The following is a 21,669-nucleotide window of genomic DNA, read 5'->3' on the forward strand; positions in this document are numbered from 1 at the left end:
ACAAACAGAAGGTTCAGGGCTAGGCATGTGACCCAAACCTCACTAAGTCAGAGTCAATGCTGGACTTCAATTAGAACACTCCCTACCGCAATTGCTAAGTGGGTAGGATGTACGCTGGGGCCTCTGGGGACCACCACGTGCCTGGGAATGAAAGCCACCCAGAAGAAGGCTAACTCAGGAAGAGGGATAAACCTCTAACTCTAAGTCTGGTGATACTGTTTGAGTCCCTGGGCTTTTTGTTTCATGAGGAATCGTGTGCTTAAATCTTTCTGAGTTGGATTTCGGTCCCATGCTGCCAAGAATTAGAACCCATGACAAACTGTTCTCCTGACTCTTACAGACATTGCTTACTTTCCTTCTGTCGCAGAGAAGGAGGTGGGTGTGTGCCATGGACACCCAGGATCCCCAGCCCCTTCCTAACCACGTTGAACGTGGGATTAAGGATTTACCTAACGTCACCTAGTGACAGACTTAAAATTTGCGCCCTGATTGTCTGCTCCCAACCCCTGGAAAACCATCCAGTGTGGGCACACACCATGAGCCCAGTGAAAGGAGCCAGTCTCTTCTATTAAGAGTTCCTTCCAAAGGACAGTGATTAATCTAGTTTCCCATTCTTCTAAGCAAAATAATAGAGAAATCATCTTCTCCCTTATCTAACTACACAGATGACGGCATCGTGACTCTTCAAATTTATTGAGTGGCAAAGCTGGAAGCAAAGAAATACGTCCTCTGTCCTCAGAAGCACTGAAAGCTTCAAGCTGTCAGAACCAACGCAGGTCTTACTAAACGAGCTGCAGATAATCCAAGGAGAGATGGGGGAAGGTAAACAAAAGCAAACACAACCAAAAAGCACCTCTTCCTCTTCAAGGAAACTTCCAGACTAAACCAGGCTAAGTGGATCTTCTTAGCTTTGATGCAGCATGACTTAATTTAAAAGTCACTAAAAATGTCCCCCATTTCTTAATTTAAAAAACAATATGTATGCATTGAATCTATAATGAAATGTTACTTAAATTAATCCAAATTCATTGGAATTGAACACAATAGAACATAGAATTTAAAAGTAAAGCAGATAGAGATTAACAAGTGAAAAATGAAGAGCCTTTCCCCCTCCACTTAGCAACATGCAGTATTTTGCTCTGCAGAACGAAAAGGGAAAGAAGAAAAAAAAACGAAACCAAAAAAAACCCGTACAGACCCAGGAAGCAGTTTTAAAAGGAAAATAATTGCTTTCATACTAAAACATACAAAACCAATTTCTTTTGAAACACTAATGTGTGGTTTTAAAAATCAATAACATATTCTGTTTACTCCATCTGAACCAAGATAGATGGGAATTCGTGCCTCTGGCTCTCGGTTCTCTCTAATGCTTTTTGGAATCACTGTGCCATGTAATTTCTGTTGTTGTTTTCTCTGTGACACTTGGAGAAGCTTTAAACTCTCAACATTTTTGGAGACAATGGGAGCTCAGTGAAATGGGCTTGATGTGCCCTTCAAGGAACAATGTCACAGCACAACAGATGTTCAGTAAGTGGCCTGTGAGTGCATGGAGGGCCGAGTGAAGGAAGCACCTCGCCCAGGGCTGGGCCATGTGCAAAGAGCAGCCGGAGAGATCAAAGCAGTAAGAGTAGATGGGCAGTGAGGCACGTGCTCAGGCATCAGGGCAGAAGGACATGCCAATCAGGAGGGGACACAGGAAACCCAGGAGGGGACTAAGCAGAGGCGAGCCCCCCCCCCATGCTCTCCTCTCCTGGTGCAGGAACTTATGAGAAGCCAGCCTGGCAGAGACGATGTCACCAAACCGAAGACAGAAGCCAAGATGTGCCCTGAAACACCAAGGTTGAAAGGCACCTGGGCTGGTGAAAAGCACACAGTTGCCAGGAGGGGCAAGCGGGGTCTCCAGGGACAAGGAGGGGAAGTCCCCCCTCCCCACTCCTCCGTGGCTGCCCACATGCCAACACATTTCCATCATGGCTTCCTCGTGGGCATGGACTCAAAGTGGGTCCCCTCCCACGTTCTCGGGGGGAGGGGTGGGGGAGAGGAAAAGGGGTCATTTCCCCAAAATCCATTCACCCCGAAAGAACTGTGACGCCACTGGCTTCAGCATTTGGCTCAAGTGTCCCGGATGTGCGGGTAGTAGGTGACAGGGAGGGGTGGCAGCCAGCCCCCTCCTCTATCCTCCCTCCCCTCCCATGCCTCCCGGCAGCCTGCCAAGTAAAGGTCTCGAAGTACCTGACTCTACTGGGGCTCAGACCACTGTGTATGTATGTGTTTGTTTTTTAATATGAATTCATTCCCATCAAGTACAAATTGGGAGATTTAACTTAATGGAAAAGTCTGGGTCTCTGGCTCCTCTCTAGAGATAGATTAATGAACAGGAGCTGGCATGCTCACCGAAAAGTATGATGCTAAGCCCTATTTTAAATGATAGATATAAGTGATATGTCAACAGCCCAACAAAAGGGATACTGTTATTTATCGTCTCCACGGCACAGATGGGGAAACTGAGGTGTCGGGCAGCTGAGACGCCTCGGGAGGACGCAGGACCGCAGCTCCTCTCCGAGCCCGCCCTCTTGATGCTGCCCCACTGGTGCCCCCGCTAAGCAGGCTACCGCACGCGCTCTCCTCTCCCGCATCCCTAGTTCAGAATATTTGCTTTTTGATACTTTTAACGTGTGCGTCTTAAAAACACGGCCAGTTCTGAAGGAGAACCGGTGTGTTTCCAAGTTGGGGAGGATAGAAATATCTCACATACTTGGTACGGAAAGATCGAAAAGTCCTGTTCGGTGTGCAAAGAGCCGGGAGCCTGCGTTTGCAGCACAATCCTGGACCCTGCATCACATACCTTGGAACAGGGAGCCCTGAAAAGGTCCGGCAGCCCGCCCTCCCGCCCCGTTGAGTCCTTTATTTCACCCCCATCTTATCACCCTTCTCTTTTCTTCCTCTCTCCCTCCCTCCTTTCTCGGCTAGGGCTTCTGCCCCTTCTCTTAGGACCGGTTTTTATTCTTGCACATCTGGGTGGCATTTACATGAGAGCAATGAAACGACCGAAAACAAGCCAGGGTCGCCTGTGTGCTGAGACAGTGGCAAGAGTCACTTCTTCAGCGGGGGTCCAACCTCTTTCAAACAGCACTTGGGCTCTTGGATCAAAACTGTCCTCTCCCATCCTAGGGCTGTAGTCACCTGCATTCCAAACAACAGAAAAAAAATTCGTGCCAAGGGGTCGCCTGGTATTCAGAGCAGGTCTCCCCGACAGCACAGCTTCCCCCGCGCTTGAATCGAGGTCCGGTCCAGGCCGGACGCACAACTGGGCGAGATCAGCCCCCTCCCCACACCAGACAGGGACCCCAGAGCTGGGGTTTCAGCCGGGCTCGCGGGCGAGAGGGAGCCGCGCTGCCTGCTCCTCGCAGGCTGGCGCTAGGGGGCGCCCTTGAAGCTTGGAAGACGATTTCCCATCAAATAAAAAGTCGTGCTGCCTTTTTTTTTTTTTTTTTTCTGGGTAATAAATTCCCAGGGCTTCTTTTTTAACCCCCACCAGAGGTTAGAATAGTTTCATTAAAAAAGTTTTGGTAAATTCATGGGCAACTTCTGAGGTTATGTGAGGTTGTTGTCAAAAAAAAAAAAAGAGAGAGAGAAAGAGAAAAACAGCCTTTCTCTCTGCTCATGCAAGACTCAGCATCACGGGGTGTGAGGGCGCACAGGAGGGGGTCTTCGGGCTTCTGTGTTTTTCCAGAAGGGTCCACTCAGAGATTGGGGTTCTCGAGGGTCCTTGATGCCAATCAGTGGGGGGCAGGGCCCCCCGGGAGCTGAGCCCGAGCTCATCCTGCACCGGCTCCGATGCCGCAGAGCTGCCCGCGGCCCCGCTGCCCATCAAAGGCTGCCTTTGCCGCCTTCTCGATTTTTCCATCGCTCCGCTCCCACCCGCAGTCCCGGGCGAGTGCTGGTCACGGCTTTTGCACTCATTTCTTCCTGGCAGGTAGTCAGGAACAAACAAAAAGTTCCAGCCCCTGAGTAGGGGTTAAAAAGAATCAGAACTTTATCGGATTGATAAGAAAAGAGACAAGAGGGGGCAGAAGAGAAACAGCGCGGTTAAGGGAGGGGGCGTTGCACATTAACTATGATTCAGAGACTCAAATGCACTGAGTTCATTTTTCAATCTGCCTTTAGCGAAGGGGAAAAAATCAGGAAATTATAGAAAATTGAGAAACAAACATCTCCGGGAGTGCTTTGCACCCGGGGGTGCTTAATGAACACTTAATAATTTCAAACGCGAGTACTTAGAAAAATGGCTTTGGTCCATTCCCGGAATGCCAGGTGCCTCGTGGCAAAAAGGGAGAGCTGAAAATGACTGAAAATGATCACTAATGTCTGTGTGGAGGGGGGCACGAAAATTACTTTTTCGTGTCTCTGGAAGTCAGAGAAGTAAACAAGCCAAAATTTAAAGAGTTTTAGCAAAGGAAAAACCTTGGAATGGAACTTTCATTCTTTTCCTTCATGTCTGAACTTGGGCAAGACTTCTAATTAGGATGGAGAATGGCCACGACATCCCCCTCCTGACCCCATGGGGCCACACTGAAAACTGGATGAAGAAAAACATTTGGAGGAAACTCCAAATGCTCAAGCAGGAAGCAATCCTTGTTGGACGAGATTCCCCACTGCTCCCTGCCAGCATCCAACAGTGGGGTGAAGGCCGCCGTGAATGCATTTATTTAGAGGAAGACAGCGTCCCTAAGAAGAGCTCATCGTTGCTAGGGAGGTGTGAGATGGGATGGGGCAGGAGCAGAGGATTATTCAAATCCCTTTGCCTCCTCTACCTCTGGGGCCAGTCTCACCCCAGCAGGGAGAGCACCATCTGTATCCAAGTGCATAAATTCATGTGCCCCCAAGTATCGGCTCAATACCGCGTAGCTCCCTAGCTGAAATGCACTGTTCCTTGATTCATCGCTTTGACTTGCAGATATCTTCCCCAGACCTGGGTGGAAATATAGCCCATGGTCCCCCACTGTCAGCCACGATAACCAGCACACCTACAAAGTCCTTCATAGGTGACACAGCATCTTTCCAACTCACCATCTCATGTAGCTTGAGTGTCTCAACAGTCCTCTGGAGAGATGAGTGGGATATTTCTAGACTGCCCTCATAGGCTTTTCAAGGGCTAGGTTAGCGAGTCAGCATAGGTGAATGTCTCTGACACCTGCGGACTCAGAAATGGCCCCATTTTACAGATGAGGATCTGAGGGAAAGAGAAGGGATGACCTTGGCCAAGGAAGTGGTAAGAGGAGAAGTCAGGACTCAAATGAATTCTTCTGACTCCAGAAACAAAGTTTCTTCCCCTGCACTACTCTTGGCCTAAGGGAGGCTGTGAGAGAGGGAGAGGGAAGAAGTATTTGGCTTTTCAAGGCCTGTTGTAGGAGGAAGCTGGGTGAGATGAAGTATCTGGCCTGAGAAGGTCCCTGTCAAAATACAAACAATAAAAACAGAACTGTGTTCTCAAATTCTAGCTAGAGGTTGAAACCCAACCTTTGTCTGTTCAAAGGGAGATTAGTAAAGACTTTTAGTTAGGCAGGTGTTAAAGACATATTAGCATCAAAACAAGACTTCCTTTGTGATGTAAGCAAGAGGCTTAACAGGGAATTGAGAACGACCTTCTCATTAAGACTCCATGTAGTTGGTCTATATAACAGTATTTCCCCTCTAGGCTCCCTATTGGTGACACCATTCTGCCTCCCCTTGCCACTAATCCCTTAGTTAGAATTAACCCTAAAGGCCACCTGTCTCCAAAACCAAAGCAGCCTTGCCCCTCCTAAAGACCAGCTCGCGAGTGGAGGTGAAAGAGCCAACAAGGTGAGCCCGGAACCCTTCATGATTTTGTCCCCCATCTGCAGGTCTGTTGAAATCATCACTTCCCTCTGATTCCATTTGTCTACCAGCCTTCGACATAGAAAATTCTAGAACAAGACTCCTTTTGTGGGTTCTGCTGAGAAGGGGCTCTCCCAACTCGAAGGTGAGGACAGTTTCCAGAGAGTCCTTGCAAAGCAGAGCCGTCTCCACTTCAGGTTTGGGATTGAAGGCATGTGACCCTACGGCCCTGGCCTCCCACCTCCCCGGTGGAACCGGCCATGAGCGCACTGGCCACTTTGGCCCTCCCACCTTCTGTTGGCGCAGAAATCAGAATTCAGATCGCGTCGCCCCGTTTCTTTAGGAATCTGTTAGCGACTGCCGAGGGAAACACTTAGCGTTTTAGGTAAATAAGTAAATAGTAGTTAAGTGCTGTGCACCTCCATTTCCGGCAGTTTAGTGTGGATGGCAAAAACCCTTTATTATCCAAGGAGGAGAAGAGGAATGATGAAGAGTGACAGGCTGCGGGTCTCCGTAGGGGGCCGCGCTCCTCCTGCAGCGGGTGCCCCGATGCGGGGGCCTTGGGATGGGCGTCGGAAGCACGGCCCCCTCCTGTTTTGTTCCTGTTTATGCTAGCCCACTCTCCCTTCCACGCTCCAGCCGGTCTTGTCAGGATCGCTCATTTGGAAGCTTAATCATATCAGCCAGCTTACCGCATTGCATGTGTAATGACTTGTTTACCAGTCTGTGCCGGCTCCCTCTGCCAGACTGGGCTCTCCCTAAGGACAGGGCCGTGTTGTGTTCTTGTCTGCCTCTCGTTCTGCTCCCACACACTGCCTGGCACAGAGCGGGCCCCGCTAATTGCACAGGAACTCTCATCTATTTCACAAAGGTGTCTCGGTCCACCAACTGGTCCCCAAGCTCCTTGAGGAGAGGACTCATGGCATCTTGTGCTTCTCCCCCTCTCAGGGGGCATGACTGCTCATACACAGATGCTGAATTCCATTAAACCATGAGTAAGAGGCGGTTTGGACATCTGGGCCCCAACTCTTTTGGGAAACTGTCTCTCCTCTCCTCTTAAAGGCTGTAGTGGAGGTGGGCCCCAACCCGTCCCTCCATACAAGGACAGGGGCCGCTCAAATCCCCAGTGACTGGTTCAGAAGAGACGCCTACCCCCAACCAGGCCACCCGGCTTCAGTCTGGGGACTTGGGTTACGGAAAGGAGTCAAGCATGTTTGGCAGGGCAGGTACTAGAGGAGCCAGTGATGCTGACCCAGAAGAGCAGCCAAGAGATGGAGAGAAACTGAGTCCGAGTGACATCGCTGGTACCTCTGGATCCAGCCATGCCTGAAGCCCCCTTCTCTGTTCCATGAGATGATGAATGTTTCTGTCTAGGTCAATTTACATTGAGTCTCTTTGCCCCACACCCCAAAGAGTCCTTTCTGATACAGGCAGGCAGAGTTGAAATTTCCACCTCTGGTAGAGCAACTTTTCAGAGCGAGATAAGCAAGGTGTCTGTCTGGGGATAATCACAGCTTGCGAAGAGAACATTGCTATCATATGGGCAGCTGCGGCTCCACTAGGCTTCTCATTTTATTCCGGGAGCCGGGACTATGGCCCCAAATCCCACACTAAACCGGAAGGGGCTGAGAACTTCATCACTCTGGCTTCCGTTTATAATGAGGAATGAAGACAACGCTCGGCCTTTGACTAAAGTCTCGCATATTACTGTCTGCTCTGTCGAGCTCCCGGGCGGCCTGAGCTTTCTGGGAGGTAGCTGAGTAACACTCAGTGCTGGGCAGCCTGCAAATCAATTAATCTCTGCTGCAAATTGCTCACCGGGTCTAATGAATTGGCTCGGCACAGAGGAAGTCCTGTGTGGCCTTGTGTCCTCTGCAGTGACGGACCTCTCTCGGAGCAGACTAAGACTTCGTGCCTCGGCCGAGGAACAAATCTATTAATATTTGGAGAGAACATCAGATTGTACCCAGTGGACTTCAAGTTTGGTCAAGAGAAACTCACTTCTCTGTGATTTAAAAGCAAAATAGTCTACTCAGCCCTCCATGTTTTTTTCCACTGGATAATTAATGCCAGGCTTCCTCATGGTCTGTCTGGGGAATGGACCCCCCAGTGGGATGCAAGGCACGGGTGGAAAGGCCCTCCTGGCCATGGGCATTCGAGATAGCATCTTTTACCCATCTTGCAGATTTTTTTTAAGTTTGATAAGATCCATGAAAGAAGTACATGCTATTTATGGGAATGTGAAATAGAAAGCAACTTGGAAATATCTAATAAAAATGTGCGATGTAACAAAACTACAATGTGGTATCACCTCACACCGGTCAGAATGGCCATCATCAGAAAGTCTACAAATAATAAGTGCTGGAGAGGGCGTGGAGAAAAGGGAGCCCTCCTACACTGCTGGTGGGAATGCAAATTGGTGTAGTCACTATGGAAAACACTATGTAGGTTCCTCATAAAACTAAAAATAGAGAGCTACCATATGATCCTGCAATCCCACTCCTGGGCACATATCTGGAGAAAACTCTAATTTGAAGAGATACACGCACCCCAATGTTCACTGCAGCATTATTTACGATAGCCAAGACATGGAAGCAACCTAAATGTCCACTGACAGATGAATGGATAAAGAAGATGTGGCACATATATACAATGGGATATTACTCAGCCCTAAAAAAGAATGAAATAATGCCATTGGCAGCAACATGGATGGACCTAGAGATTATCATATTAAGTGAAGTAAGATAAAGACAAATGTCATATGACATCATTTATATGTGGAATCTAAAAAAAAATGATACAGATGAACTTATTTACAAAACAGAAACAGACTCACAGACACAGAAAACAAACTTATGGTTACCAGAGGGATAAATCAGGAGTTTGGGATTAACATATACACACTACCATATATAAACTAGATCCATCAACAAGGACCTACTGTAGAGCACAGGGAACTCTACTCGATACTCTGTAGTAACCTATATGGGAAAAGAATCTGAAAAAGAATACATGTATGTACACGTATAACTGAATCACTTTGCTGTACACCAGAAACTAACACAACACTGTAAATCAACTATACTCCAATATAACAAAACATTTTTTTAAATGTGCAACATAAGAAAGACCCAGTGATTCTTCCTCTTGGGTCTTCCCTAGAGAACCCCCTGCTTGGGTCAGGGAGTCATGGACAGTGGGTCCAAAGAGCACGATGCCATAGTGAAGCACTGGCAATGATAAACTGTCCATTATTGGGAGAATGACTACCTAAAATTACAGTAGCCCCACCCCGAGAGACTCTGTCCCTACCTACACTGTTGAGATAGGTCTGTATGTACTAGCAGTGTGGGAAGACCACAAAATGCTGTTGAGTTAACCAAAAGCAAGTTGCACGATGAGATGGGCAGTGTGGTACCACTCACGTTAAACACAGACATACACACACGCGCGCACACGTGCACAGAAATAACGATCTGGCAGATGCCCTCCTAATTCCAAACTGTAGTTTTATCTGGGAGGGCTGTTGGGAATGGGGGTGGTGGTCAAAGTGAACATGAGCCTTATTACCATATTTTAAGGTGTTAAAAGAAGCATGGTTCATGATTAGACGCATAACTAAAAACCAATAGTTAACGTTTCTATTCCTCTAGGTGGAGCATCCCTTTTTTCCAAGTTCTTTTTCAATGCAAACCTGCCCAACCTGTTTCAGGAACTTTCTCATCCGTCTCCTAGGTATCCACTCTACCTACCCCGAGCCTCTCTCCCCCCTGCACCTACGTTGGTCTTCCCTCCGCCCTCCTCTCCTGCACCCACATCCACCAATGGCTCCCCACTCTCCTCAGGAGAAGGATGAGCCCACACCAAGGTCTCAGATGTGCCTGGTCCCTCCCGCCTCCTCTCTCTGCATCCTGGGCATTTCCCACCATCCCTCCTTCAGCCACGGAAGCCTCTGGGTCAGCATCTCAGACTCTTTTTTTTTTTTTTTTTTTGCGGTACGCGGGCCTCTCGCTGTTGTGGCCTCTCCTGTCGCGGAGCACAGGCTCCGGACGCGCAGGCTCAGCGGCCATGGCTCACGGGTCCAGCCGCTCCGCGGCATGTGGGATCCTCCCGAACATGGACACGAACCCGTGTCCCCTGCATCGGCAGGCGGACTCTCAACCACCGCGCCACCAGGGAAGCCCCATCTCAGAGTCTTACAAATGCAGAGTTTGAACCTGCCTAGGAGACCTCTGACACCCCCAAGCTCCCACCCCCATGAGGCAGAAAGGTTCAGTCTGCAAGCAGGGTCTTTGCAGAATGTTGGTCCATGGCCTCTACAGCCAACTCTGTTGAATGTAGAGTTTAAGTTGATACAGGTGAAGGCCTTACAAGAGTTGAGGAAATCCCAGATAAGACCGTAGAAGCCAGGGGGATCTTACTGACAGAGAAAAGCGGATATGACAGCACAAGAAAGTCCCAGGGAGGGGCTCAGACCCCCAGTGGGCGGTGAGTCACAAGCTTAGTGTTAAATAAAATGGAATCACCCAGTGAGAAAGCTATTCTCCCCACATCCCTCTGATTAGGGAAAGAAGAACGTCTCAGCTGCATGCTAATATATCTCTAACACCTCCCTAACGCTTCCAAATCTCTTTTTAAGCAAAGGGAGTGTACCTAGCGCTCTTGGTCTTCTGCCCACAACAGTCTAGCTAGAATTTATTTACCAAGAAAATATTGTTCATAGCATTTTCTTTCTGTAACGTTCTCTTAATGGTGTGTGATATTGGCTTTCCATTTTTGGTGTCAATAAACAGTTTTTTTTTTTAAATAAATGTATTTATGGTTTTTGTCAGTGAGCTTAAATGGATCACATAAGCAACTAATTGCACAGGTGACATGCAGATGTGACATTTCTGACTGTAGGAAACACCATGGACCCCCAGATTCATCATCTGGGTGGCCCTGGGCAAGTCACTGGATGCCTCTCTGAGTCTCAGTTTCTCCCTCTGCAAAATGAGAATGAGTCACTCATCACAAGTCTGTTGGGGGGATTAGATGTGGGTGCAGCTCCTAAAATGAAAGCGCCCTCTGAGTTTAGTTATTGGGAGATTTTTTCTAAAATCTCACTTTTAAATGTAGCCCCGAATCACACAGTGTTTACTGCCAGAAGCCACGCCAGCTGCAGGAAATTGCAAACCCAGAAACTCGGTGGAGTTCGTATCGTTCAATAAAGCATCTCCCTCAATCAATATGACTTCAGATGTGTCATCCGGGCACAGGGCCACGCTGGGCTCCTCTTCAGTGTTCCAATTTTAGTCCGTGTACCGGCAGAAGCAGCACGGCTTCCAATGTGCCCGGCAAAAGCCCGAATAATTAACCTCGACCACATCAGTGTTCTCCATTCAGTTCCACAAAATGCGTTTCTAAGGAAATATTTAAGAGTGCTCTTTATACCACGGAATGTTTTAATGTATCCCAGCATTGGAGGAAATAGAACAGGTCTCAGTTAATGGAGCAGGTCCTTTTAACACAAAGGATTTCAATAATAAAATAAATAAAAGTTGATATGTCATCGGCTAGAGAGAAAGAAATGTGCACAGAAGCACAGAAGCAGGGCAAACCTAATTATGAGATTCTTCTTTTGCAGCCCAGGGTCAATAACTGTGATATTAGGAAAAGGGTAATAGGGCTGTGGCTGCTGATGGGTTTTAAGCTCCCAGAGACTAGAATGTCCCACTTGAAATGCAGACAGCTGAATGACGCACTCATCCCCACCGTGCCCCACGTTCTGGAAGGAAAAGTATTCATTTCAGAGCGGTGACCTCATCAGGAGAGATGCATCAGGAATTGTATAACCACAACAAAAGAGGATCAGTAGTGGCTTTTGCTCAGGTGGTGTCACCCACTTTGCATGGACGTGTGGGTTCTTCAACTGCTTTTCCTAATGGAAAAATAACACTCAAACGCGAGAACACAAATGCGCGCGCACGCGCGCGCACAGCACGCACTTGCAAAGCTGCCCTTCCTAAGTCCCTAAGACCCTAACTTGGTGAGTCAACAGCGGAGAGATCGTTTTCATAACAAGCTTAGTGGTGAACTTCCCTTAAGCTACAAAAGATGGTCCTTCTCTGACCGTTAATTACACGGGCGTCATTGCCAAGTGGAGAACGGCCCCCAATTCTCAAACTGGCACCAGGAAGACAGGCGCTCAGGTGAGAGGAGAAACCGCCCCAGCAGGGCCCCATCACACATTTAACTTAAACCCTGACTTCTGAAACTCACTACCTCCTACACAGATCCAACATCTCAGTTAATCCCCCGGCAACAAGCCAGTCCAGTAAGACGTCATCACAGTTTCAGACACTTCATGCTCAAACCAAATCGCATACACCACGCGGCCAAGCGGGGACCTTTGAGAATTCCTCACCAGAAATTGCTGTTTGTTGTCAAAGCAGCCCGGATGGACGGACTGCCTTTTTTCTTTCCTTCCTTTCCCTCAGTGGTCCTCAAACATGTTATGCCTGAGAATTTCTGCTCAGAGTTGTAGACACCGTTCATACTCTTATGATGGATCTGTAGAATTTTCAAAGATAATTTTGACTACTCCTGGCTTTGGAAACACATCCCCCACTCAAGATTTGGTCCCGCTGTGGTGTAAGAGAGGACCCCAGGTTAAAAGACATCAGAGTGAACACCTGCCAGCTCAAAGCCCCCATCTTTGTCTCGCCAGAGCTCTCACCTGTAAAGCGGAGGTGGCGTTAGATGATCCTTACGGGCGAAGACGGCGATTCCACAAATTTGAATCTAGCAAGGGGGCAGGGGGAGCTGGAACTATTTTTAGATAAGGAAGTTTCTTTTATGAGGAAAAGAACGATGAAGTTTGCTTTTATGCTGCTTAGCCCACCGCCATCCAAACTCGATACCCACTGGATTCTTCCATTGCTGACACATCCCCAAAACACCATCAGGAATGAAACCTCCAGATTGCATGTCCTTTCCTTCATTCTTAAAGATTTGGGGGCTGGTTTTGAATGTCCTTTCAACTGAAGGTGAGCTTAAAGGAAGCTTAAAATAAGGAGACTCACTTCTGCTGTTCAGCTCAGCTGGTCACTCAACAAACACTACGGATCTGCTAGGCACCTTGTGCAAAGGAAAAGATGACTTATCAGCTGGGCAAACAGGGTCCTTATTAGCTGAGATCATCGCCACGGACGAAAGACCACGAAAAATGAATTCATTCACAATGGGGACCAAAATTTCACAGTAAACGGTGGGAAATTAAGGACTTGGAGAATTTCTCTTGAAAAACCATGAAACCTAATGTTGTAAAAATAAGCAGATGAACCTACAAAAATGAAAGTAAAACAAACTTCCAGTTTGTGGGTTATAATGACAAGCTATGAGCTAATTGTTAACATCAACAAAGGTTAATCGAACGTTGATGGGGGCAGAGTACATCTTTACACCAAACTATAGGGTAGAACAATGGGCTGTTCTTCACTTTCACATTTACTTTCAGAGCAAGATTATCGAGAGACACTTTTTCCCACCCCAAAAATATTCTAGACTTTCCTCAATTTTTCTAAGGGCTTCTCTTAAGCCTTTGATGTTCCCGTCACTCTCTGGAATGAGCCTCACCAGTTTTCTCTTATTCGTTATCTGATTCTGCCAATGGGAATGAATCAACCCAATGGTCACTCCCATCAATCTCATTAAATTCGATGTCTTGAGCATGATTTGCGGTTTCACTTGGCAATCGGTTTACATGACATTGTGAAAGTCAATCTGAAGGGCAGGGATGGAAAGTGATGGTAAGGAGAGATGGAGAGAGACAAAGAGAAGTGTTTGAAAGGGGTCTCAATGTATCAGCAGTCAGTTTAGTAGGGACTGTTCTCATTCTGTGACAGTCACTGCCTCCCCAGCCGACCTCCGACTGGGAGGTGAATCCCGTGAAGAACGTCTGGATCACGAGGACTGTCCTCAAGGGGAGGCTTGCTCTCCTGGGCATATTCAACCACTTGATATCTAAGAACCATTTTTTACCAGTCCCTTCAGTGAAGCAGCTCAAGTGTCTGAGATTAAATCCACCTAACTCCACACCTCAGCCCTGATCTGGAAGCGACCCTGGGTGAGGAAGGACTTTCTTTGAAATAGGAACAACCCTGCAGTTTTCAGTCACATTCAGCCTGGGGCGTCTGGTAAGTCAACGATACTTGATGTTTCCAAAGAAACTTCCAGCTCCCTCCACACCTTTGCTGGGAACTTGGACGGGATGGACCACTGAATTTAGGTTTTAAAAAAGTTCACTCAACATCACTAATCATTAGAGAGACACAGATCAAATCTACAATGAGATGTCACCTCACACCAGTCAGAATGGCCATCAGCAAAAAGTCTACAATTAATAAATGCTGGAAAGGGTGTGGAGAAAAGGGAACCCTCCTACACTGTTGGTGGGAATGTAAACTGGTGCAGTCACTACAGAGAACAGTATGGAGGTTCCTTAAAAAGCTAAAAATAGAGCTACCATTTGATCCTGCAATCTCACTCCTGGGCATACATCCGGAGAAAACCATGGTTCGAAAGGATACATACACCCCAGTGTTCATCGCTGCACTATTTACAACAGGCAAGACATGGAAGCAACCTAAATGTCCATTGACAGATGGATGGATAAAGAAGATGTGGTGTATATATACAATGGAATACTATTTTTTTACTCAGCCATAAAAAAATAATGAAATAATGTCATTTGCAGCAACATGAGACCTAGACATTACCATACTAAGTGAAGTAAGTCAAAAAGAGAAAGACAAATACCATATGATATCACTTATATGTGGAATATAAAGTATGACACAAATGAACTTATCCACGAAACAGAAACAGACTCACAGACATAGAGAACAGACTTGTGGGTGCCAAGGGGGAGAGTGGGTGGAAGAGGGATGGATTAAGAGTTTGGGATTAGCAGACACAAACTATTATATATAGGATGGATAAACAACAAGGTCCTACTGTATAGCACAGGGAACTATATTCAATATCCTGTGATAAACCATAATGGAAAAGAATATGAAAAAGAATATATATATGTATATATATAAAGAATATATAAATGTATATATATAAAGAATATGTATAACTGAGTCACTTTGCTGTACAGCAGTAATTAACACAACATTGTAATTCAATTATACTTCAATAAAAAAAAGTTAAAAATAAAATAAATAAAAGGCATGTGACATTCATAACAAACAAACAGAAGAATAAAATAATGCCATTTGCAGCAACATGGATGGACCTGGAGATTATCATACTAAGTGAAGTAGGTCAGACAAAGAAAGGCAAGTATTATATGATATCGCTTATATGCAGAAGCTAAAAAAATACAATGAACTTATTTACAAAACAGAAACAGACTCACAGACACAGAAAACAAACTTATGGTTACCAAATGGGAAAGGTGGCGGGGGAGGGATAAATTGGGAGTTTGAGATTGACATAAACACACTACTATATTTAAAACAGGTAACCAACAGGGACCTACTGTATAGCACAGGGAACTCTGCTCAATATTCTGTAATAACCTAAATGGGAAAAGAATTTGAAAAAGAATAGATATATATATATGTAAAACTGAATCACTCTGCTGTATACCTGATACTAACACAACACTGTAAATCAGCTATAGTCCAATATAAAATAAAAATTTTAAAAAAAGAAAAAAATTAAATTCAGTGGTATTGGAAAGTCAAAAGAATAAAAATTAAAAAATGAAAACGTTCAGTTGTAAGGAGAGTCTCAAAGATCCCAATCACCATAAAATCTTATAAATTAGGTCTCCATCCTTGATGACTCCTCTGGCCTTCTGTGTGCAGATGACTTCACAACCAAGCCATCTGTTAATTCGAATGATTAGTACCAAGCTATTGGAAGAGTTGAAAGGAGAGGGAAATTAAGCAACCTTTAAAAAGATATTGTTCAAAAGCATCCTCTCTCTCATCTTCGTAAACTATTGACAGGAAGTTTCTCCAAAAATAAAGAGGAGAAAGAATCTGTTACAATATCTTATTTCGGCCCCTGGACACAAGTATTCCTGTCTACTTATCTGAAAATGTTTTGCTGATTCTAATTGGCCTTCAAGGATCAGGACCAAAGGTTTTCCCTACCTTCGAATTGGGAAATTCCCCTGCAAAGGTTATTCTCAATTTCTTTGTTGGGTTTCATCAAGTTCCCCCAAGTTACAACCCCTCAGGTCATCCAAAACAGATCACCCTATCATTGTCCTGCTGTGGAAACCAGGTCCTCCCCCCACAAAAATATACATGTTTGCATGCATTCACAAGTATACTCACGTGCATGCACGTGAGCGCGGGCGCGCACGCACACACACACACACACACACACCGTGAGGTCAGCTCCCTCACTGAGCAGCCAGCTCTGATCTCTCCAACCAGGACCTGCCAGGTCAAAGGACACAAGAAATTTGTTTGTAAATGGTGGGCGACCAAGGGCCATCTTTAGGTTCCTTTGAAGTTACAGCACTCTGTCTTCAAACACCCAACACTCTGAGTGCCTGTCACTCTGCTGTGAAACACTGGCTTTGGGAGATGGTGTAAATAAACTTCCCAAGCTCCTTTGATTTCCAGGTGGTATTTATTTTAAGGCACTCTACCACCTGCCCCCAACCCAGTGGTGTCCATAACAGCCCGTCCACTCCGGGCATGCTGGTTTACCCAACCTGCCATCCCTGTTCCCTCTCTGACACTTCAATAAGGAATGGGGGTGGCGGCGTGATTAATATTCCCCGGGCCAATGCTTAGACCACACCCCACAGGCTCACATCTGTCCTGAGTGGACATTGTGGCAGGAGGGAGCCCTTTGAAAATGGGCACCAGTGACCCAGACCTCTGACTCAACTGGCTGTTCCAATAACAAACATGAAAGTGCAGACATTTGTCACCACCCTGGGCTGCTGCTGCAACATTATTACCTACATGGAGGGAGGGGCACTAGGTTCCCAGGGGGATTCGCATTACATTTGGCCTCTCAATCTTAGCTCCACATTTAGATTTCGTTTCTGGTTTTTTTTCTGTTTGGGGCTGGTTTTATCCCCCATTCACTGGAGCCCACAGTTTGCTCTTAGGATTTTGGTACGAAAGGCCGATGTTGAGATCAGAAGTGCACAGAAGTGGGATTCTCCCAACGTGGAGGGAGCAAGGCCATTCCCCGAGGCCAAGAGAAGCTTGTAAAGGAAAGATGGTGTGGAGAGGACCATGAAAGATCAGAGGCTTTCCAGCTGGTCTCTCTGCTGACACTGGGGTCCCCAGGGGTACCATGAGCACACGGCGTACACATGTAAATTAGGAAGAGGCAACAACTTCCACTGGAGGATGTGTGGAAAGGTGTCCCCCACCGCCTTGGGAGAAGGAGGAAGGAGCTCCTTGCTTTGGGTGGACAGCCCCACAGTCAGAGCAAAAGGCTGCACCAACCAGTGGCGGCTGGATTTCAGCCCCTATGGGCACCATCCACACAGCCACACTCAGAGGCCCTGCCCACCCCCTATCCAGCCGGCCACAGGCCTTCTTCCCAAAGAGAAGCGAATAGGGCCCCTTACCCAACACACCTGTCTCACGATCGGAGCTGCCTGTAGCCACTTGGACAAGACTCCCCACAAGTGTGAACACATCCTGCTGGGTGGTGGGCTGGGTGATCCCGTTTTAATGAATACATACTGATTTAAGCTTATAATAGAACTTTCCTGCCAAAACTGTTTGCACACCCTAAGAGCACAGATGATGGGCATTATTGTAAATTGAGTGTTCATGGGTGCTGCTGCCTTTTTCACTTAGAAACACATTTTAAGGTCCCTTCTGTCGGTTCTCAGATAGGGGGAAAGTTGTTGAGTGGTTAGTGGTTGAATCATGCCTCCCCCTCCAAGTCCTAAGCCACAGAACCTGTGACTGTGACCTTACTTGGAAAAAGGTATTTGCACATGAAATGAAGAATCTCAAAATAAGATCATCCTGGATTTAGGGCGAGCCCTAAATTCAACGGCAAGTGTCCTTATAAGAGAAACACAGAGGGAGATTTGACCCACGGGAGCACAGGGGAGAAGCCCTGTGAAGATGAAGACAGAGATTGGAGGGATGCGGCCACAAGCCAAGGATGCCTGGAGTCCCCAGGAGCTGAGAGACAGGGAAGGATCCTCCCCTAGAGGCCTCGGAGAGACAGCGAGACTCCTGGCCTCCAGAACTGGGAGAGAATACACCTTGGACCAAGTTTGTGGCAATTTCTTTGGCTGCCATAGGCAATTTTCTTCCCCAGTCCAGAAAGCCTCTGTTCTATTCTCCCTACACCTGAATTTCCAGAAGAAGCCATCTCTCTCCCGAGAAAACTCCCCCTTTGGGCTCTTCCTCCAACCCTGACCTTGTCCTCTGCTAAACAACAGGCACACTGGTTACCACACGCTCCACACTCACTTGGCACTCAGCACGCACCACGTCTTAATGCACATATGCTTATTATGCTCAGGAGATAATTACAATCAACATTTATCACCTGCCTTAGGGTCTGCAAATTCCCTGCCGCACACGAGCTCGCTCTATCCTCACACTGAGCCATTGGGTGGGCAAGACCTCCATCAACGGCCTCGCTGCACAGACATAAGATTCCCAGGAGGGAGCTCACTGACCCGCCAGTGTCATTCCCCATGTGATTTGAGCAAAGGATGGACAGCAAGCCTGTCTGTCTGTCTTCACCCTGAACCACATTTATCCGGAGCAGGGACTGTCGTCTTTTCCCTTTCAGTTTCCGGCACGGAGCTTAGCAATGGAAACATGGAAGCTGATGGGAGTTTCCAGGAGCAGCTCGATTCAGCTCTATTTATGGTGCTGGGAAGAGAGCTGGTGGGAAAGCACTGCCATTAGGGACAAGTGACAGAGTTCTGGTGGGTTCTGGTGGGTTCTGCTGTGGAGGTGGTATCGCCCATGAACACCCCAATGGGCAGTTCCATTGGCTGTATCTATCTGACCAGGAGGAAAGCCGTGGAGTTCAAGGTGATGAGCCACAGAAAATGAAGAAAGGGCAAAGCCGGGTGCCCTGATTGCGCTTTCGTCTACACCCACTCAGCCTCCCCCCATGAGGTCTTCACCCTTGACGTTCCATAAAAAGACAGTGCTTTTGCCTTCCACAACTGGCCATCCAGTTGAGCAAATACCTACCTTGATTTAAACTCTCACTGAGAAAAAGACTAATCCTCGTCCTTGCCTGCCTACCAGAGAGGGCGTCGGGGTTGGAGGTGGGGGGTCGAGGGGCAGCATGGAAGCACCATCTGCCCGCAGGGGGCACTGGAGCTACACGGGGGGGGGGGGCCCAGCCAACTGTCTCCAGGGACCAAAACCGCAGCCAGCAGGCAGAGCCCAGGGTCAGCCCTTGAGCCAAACAAACAGCAACCAGCCACAAAAGGGTGGTAATTCAGTCACCACTGGCCAGATGGGACCGGCCACCTTCTCAAATATGGTCTCCATCTTCCCCAGTCAACACATTGCCAGCAAGGCTAAGGCTGGGCTCATGACTGCCAGGCAGATGGGAGGAAGGGAGGGAAATTGTGGGCCAGAGAAGTTACGCGATTTGCCCTCGTTGCCCAGTGACTGCACCTTAAAATAGCCCTTTTCCAGGAAGCAGCCTCCATTAGTTCATCCTTTGTTTGTTTCCGAGAATGAAGGAGAGGGCCCTGCTCACCACCTCCCGTGGAAGCATGTTCCCTGCAGCTCTCACATCGTAACTCCTCCCTATTTTTCTATCTCACATTCATTCAAAAGCCCATCCACTGACCCATTTTAGCCTCACAATGGCCCTGTGGAAAGAACCCAGTGAACTTCCTCTTTAATGATGGGGAAAAGTAGAGGTACCCAGAGTTCCAATTCAGGTTTTCCAGGTCCTGGAGGGAATCTGTACTTGGACAGGGCTGAGCATCCGTGGCCAGTACTTGAGGACGTTTGTTGTCTTCTCAGTACTGGATTCTCCATATCCTCCCCCAGGACCCTCTCCCCTAGCTTAGGGTCTCGACTGTCCCACATCACCCCCCATGCATCCAGCTTCCTGCTGGACTTCAGGCTCCGGACAGCAAGGATGGCTGCTCTGCTCATTTCATAGCCCAGCAGCCTGGTGCCCGGTTTGGATGCACCTCCAAGGAGAGCCTTACCTGCCGTTTCGGAAGAAGCCTGCCTGCAGGTCCTGCGTGGGGCCGGCCCCTCGGATGGGGGTGAACGGCCGTCTTTTCTCAGCACCCAGTGTGGCTTCCTCAGTCTGCTGGCTCTCAGCTGGAAACGACTTTGCAAGAAATTCCCTTTGTACCTGGGGGACGAGAAGCACATGTGCAGTGATCAGCCTTGAGAGGGTGTCCGGGAGCTCACAGGCACAAAAATCCAAGACAGGATATGCCCAGAGGATAAAATCCATGTCCGTGTGGGAAGCCTGGGAGAACACAGGGACGTGAGGTCCAGGCAGCTCATCAGCTGTCAGGAACCCCTTTTCCCTCCAATCCTCATTCTCCCGCCAGGACATGGGGATGAAAACGGGACGCAACTCAGGCGGCCGTTGTAGGGATGAAATGAGATAGTGCCTAGAAAATGCTTCCCACACCACTTAGCACACAACAAGCGCTTAATAAAGGTCAGCTGCTGTAATTAAATACTGAATTATATGGTCTTGACTACTTACTAAACAGGCTGTCCAGTAGAACTTTCCACAGTGATGGGCGTCTTCTATAACCTGCATGGACCAATACGGTGGCCACTAACCACAGGCAGCTCTAGAGTGAGTGAAATGTAGTTCATGTGTCCGAGGAACTGAGCTTTACATTCAATTTCATTTTAATGAGTTTAAAGAGCCACTGGTGGCTAATGCCTACCGTTATTGGACAGGTCAGGCCCAAAGCATCTCCTCTGAAAAAACGGGCATCACACATGCTACCCCTAGAGAAGCTCTTCCAGATCATCTGGTCTATGTAAAATAGAAAGCTAGTGGGAAGCAGCCGCATAGCACAGGGAGACCGGCTCCGGGCTTGTGACCACCTACAGGGGTGGGATAGGGAGGGTGGGACGGAGGAAGACGCAAGAGGGAGGGGAGATGGGGACATATGTATACGTACAGCTGATTCACTTTGTTGTACAGCAGAAACTAACACACCATCGTAAAGCAATTATACTCCAATAAAGATGTTAAATAAATAAAAGGTGAAATAAACAGTCAAAAAAAATAATAATCTCTAAAACAGAGCCTTCACATGCCAGGGGTGAGGGCACGACAAGGGTAGAGAAAGAAAATAGTGAGCTTCTCAGCATCACTATTAGAGAAATGCTAATCAAAACTACAATGTGAGACTTCCGGGAGGATGGCGGAAGGGTAAAACGCAGAGATCACCTTTCTCCCCACAGATACACCAGAAATACATCTACACGTGGAACAACTCCTACAGAACACCTACTGAACGCTGGCAGAAGACCTCAGACCTCCCAAAAGGCAAGAAACCCCCCACGTACTTGGATAGGGAAAAAGAGAAAAGAATAAACAGAGGGGAAAGCTTCGGAGCCGCGGAGGAGAGCACAGCCACAGGGGTGCGGAGGGAAAAGCGGGGAGATTACCGCACAGAGGATCGGGGCCGACCGGCACTCACCAGCCCGAGAGGCTTGTCTGCTCCCCCGCCGGGGCGGGCAGGGCTGGGAGCTGAGGCTCGGGCTTCGGTCGGAGCGCCGGGAGAGGACTGGGGTTGGCGGCGTGAACACAGCCTGCAGGGGGTTAGTGCGCCGCGGCTGGCCGGGAGGG

The 21,669-nt window shown here is 47.8% G+C and overlaps 1 protein-coding gene across 1 annotated transcript in view; it reads right to left on the bottom strand.

Annotated features, from left to right (window-relative positions):
• The window catches only part of ZNF831 (zinc finger protein 831), a 79,109-nt gene that overhangs the window by 29,925 nt on the left and 27,515 nt on the right, over positions 1-21,669 (bottom strand). The window contains exon 3 of the mRNA XM_060124541.1: positions 20,048-20,199. Within this exon, the coding sequence (XP_059980524.1) occupies positions 20,048-20,199 (152 nt within the window). The remainder of the gene's footprint in view (positions 1-20,047; positions 20,200-21,669) is intronic.

Source organism: Lagenorhynchus albirostris, chromosome 15, assembly GCF_949774975.1.
Source record: "Lagenorhynchus albirostris chromosome 15, mLagAlb1.1, whole genome shotgun sequence".
In the NCBI taxonomy this organism is placed as follows: domain Eukaryota; kingdom Metazoa; phylum Chordata; class Mammalia; order Artiodactyla; family Delphinidae; genus Lagenorhynchus; species Lagenorhynchus albirostris.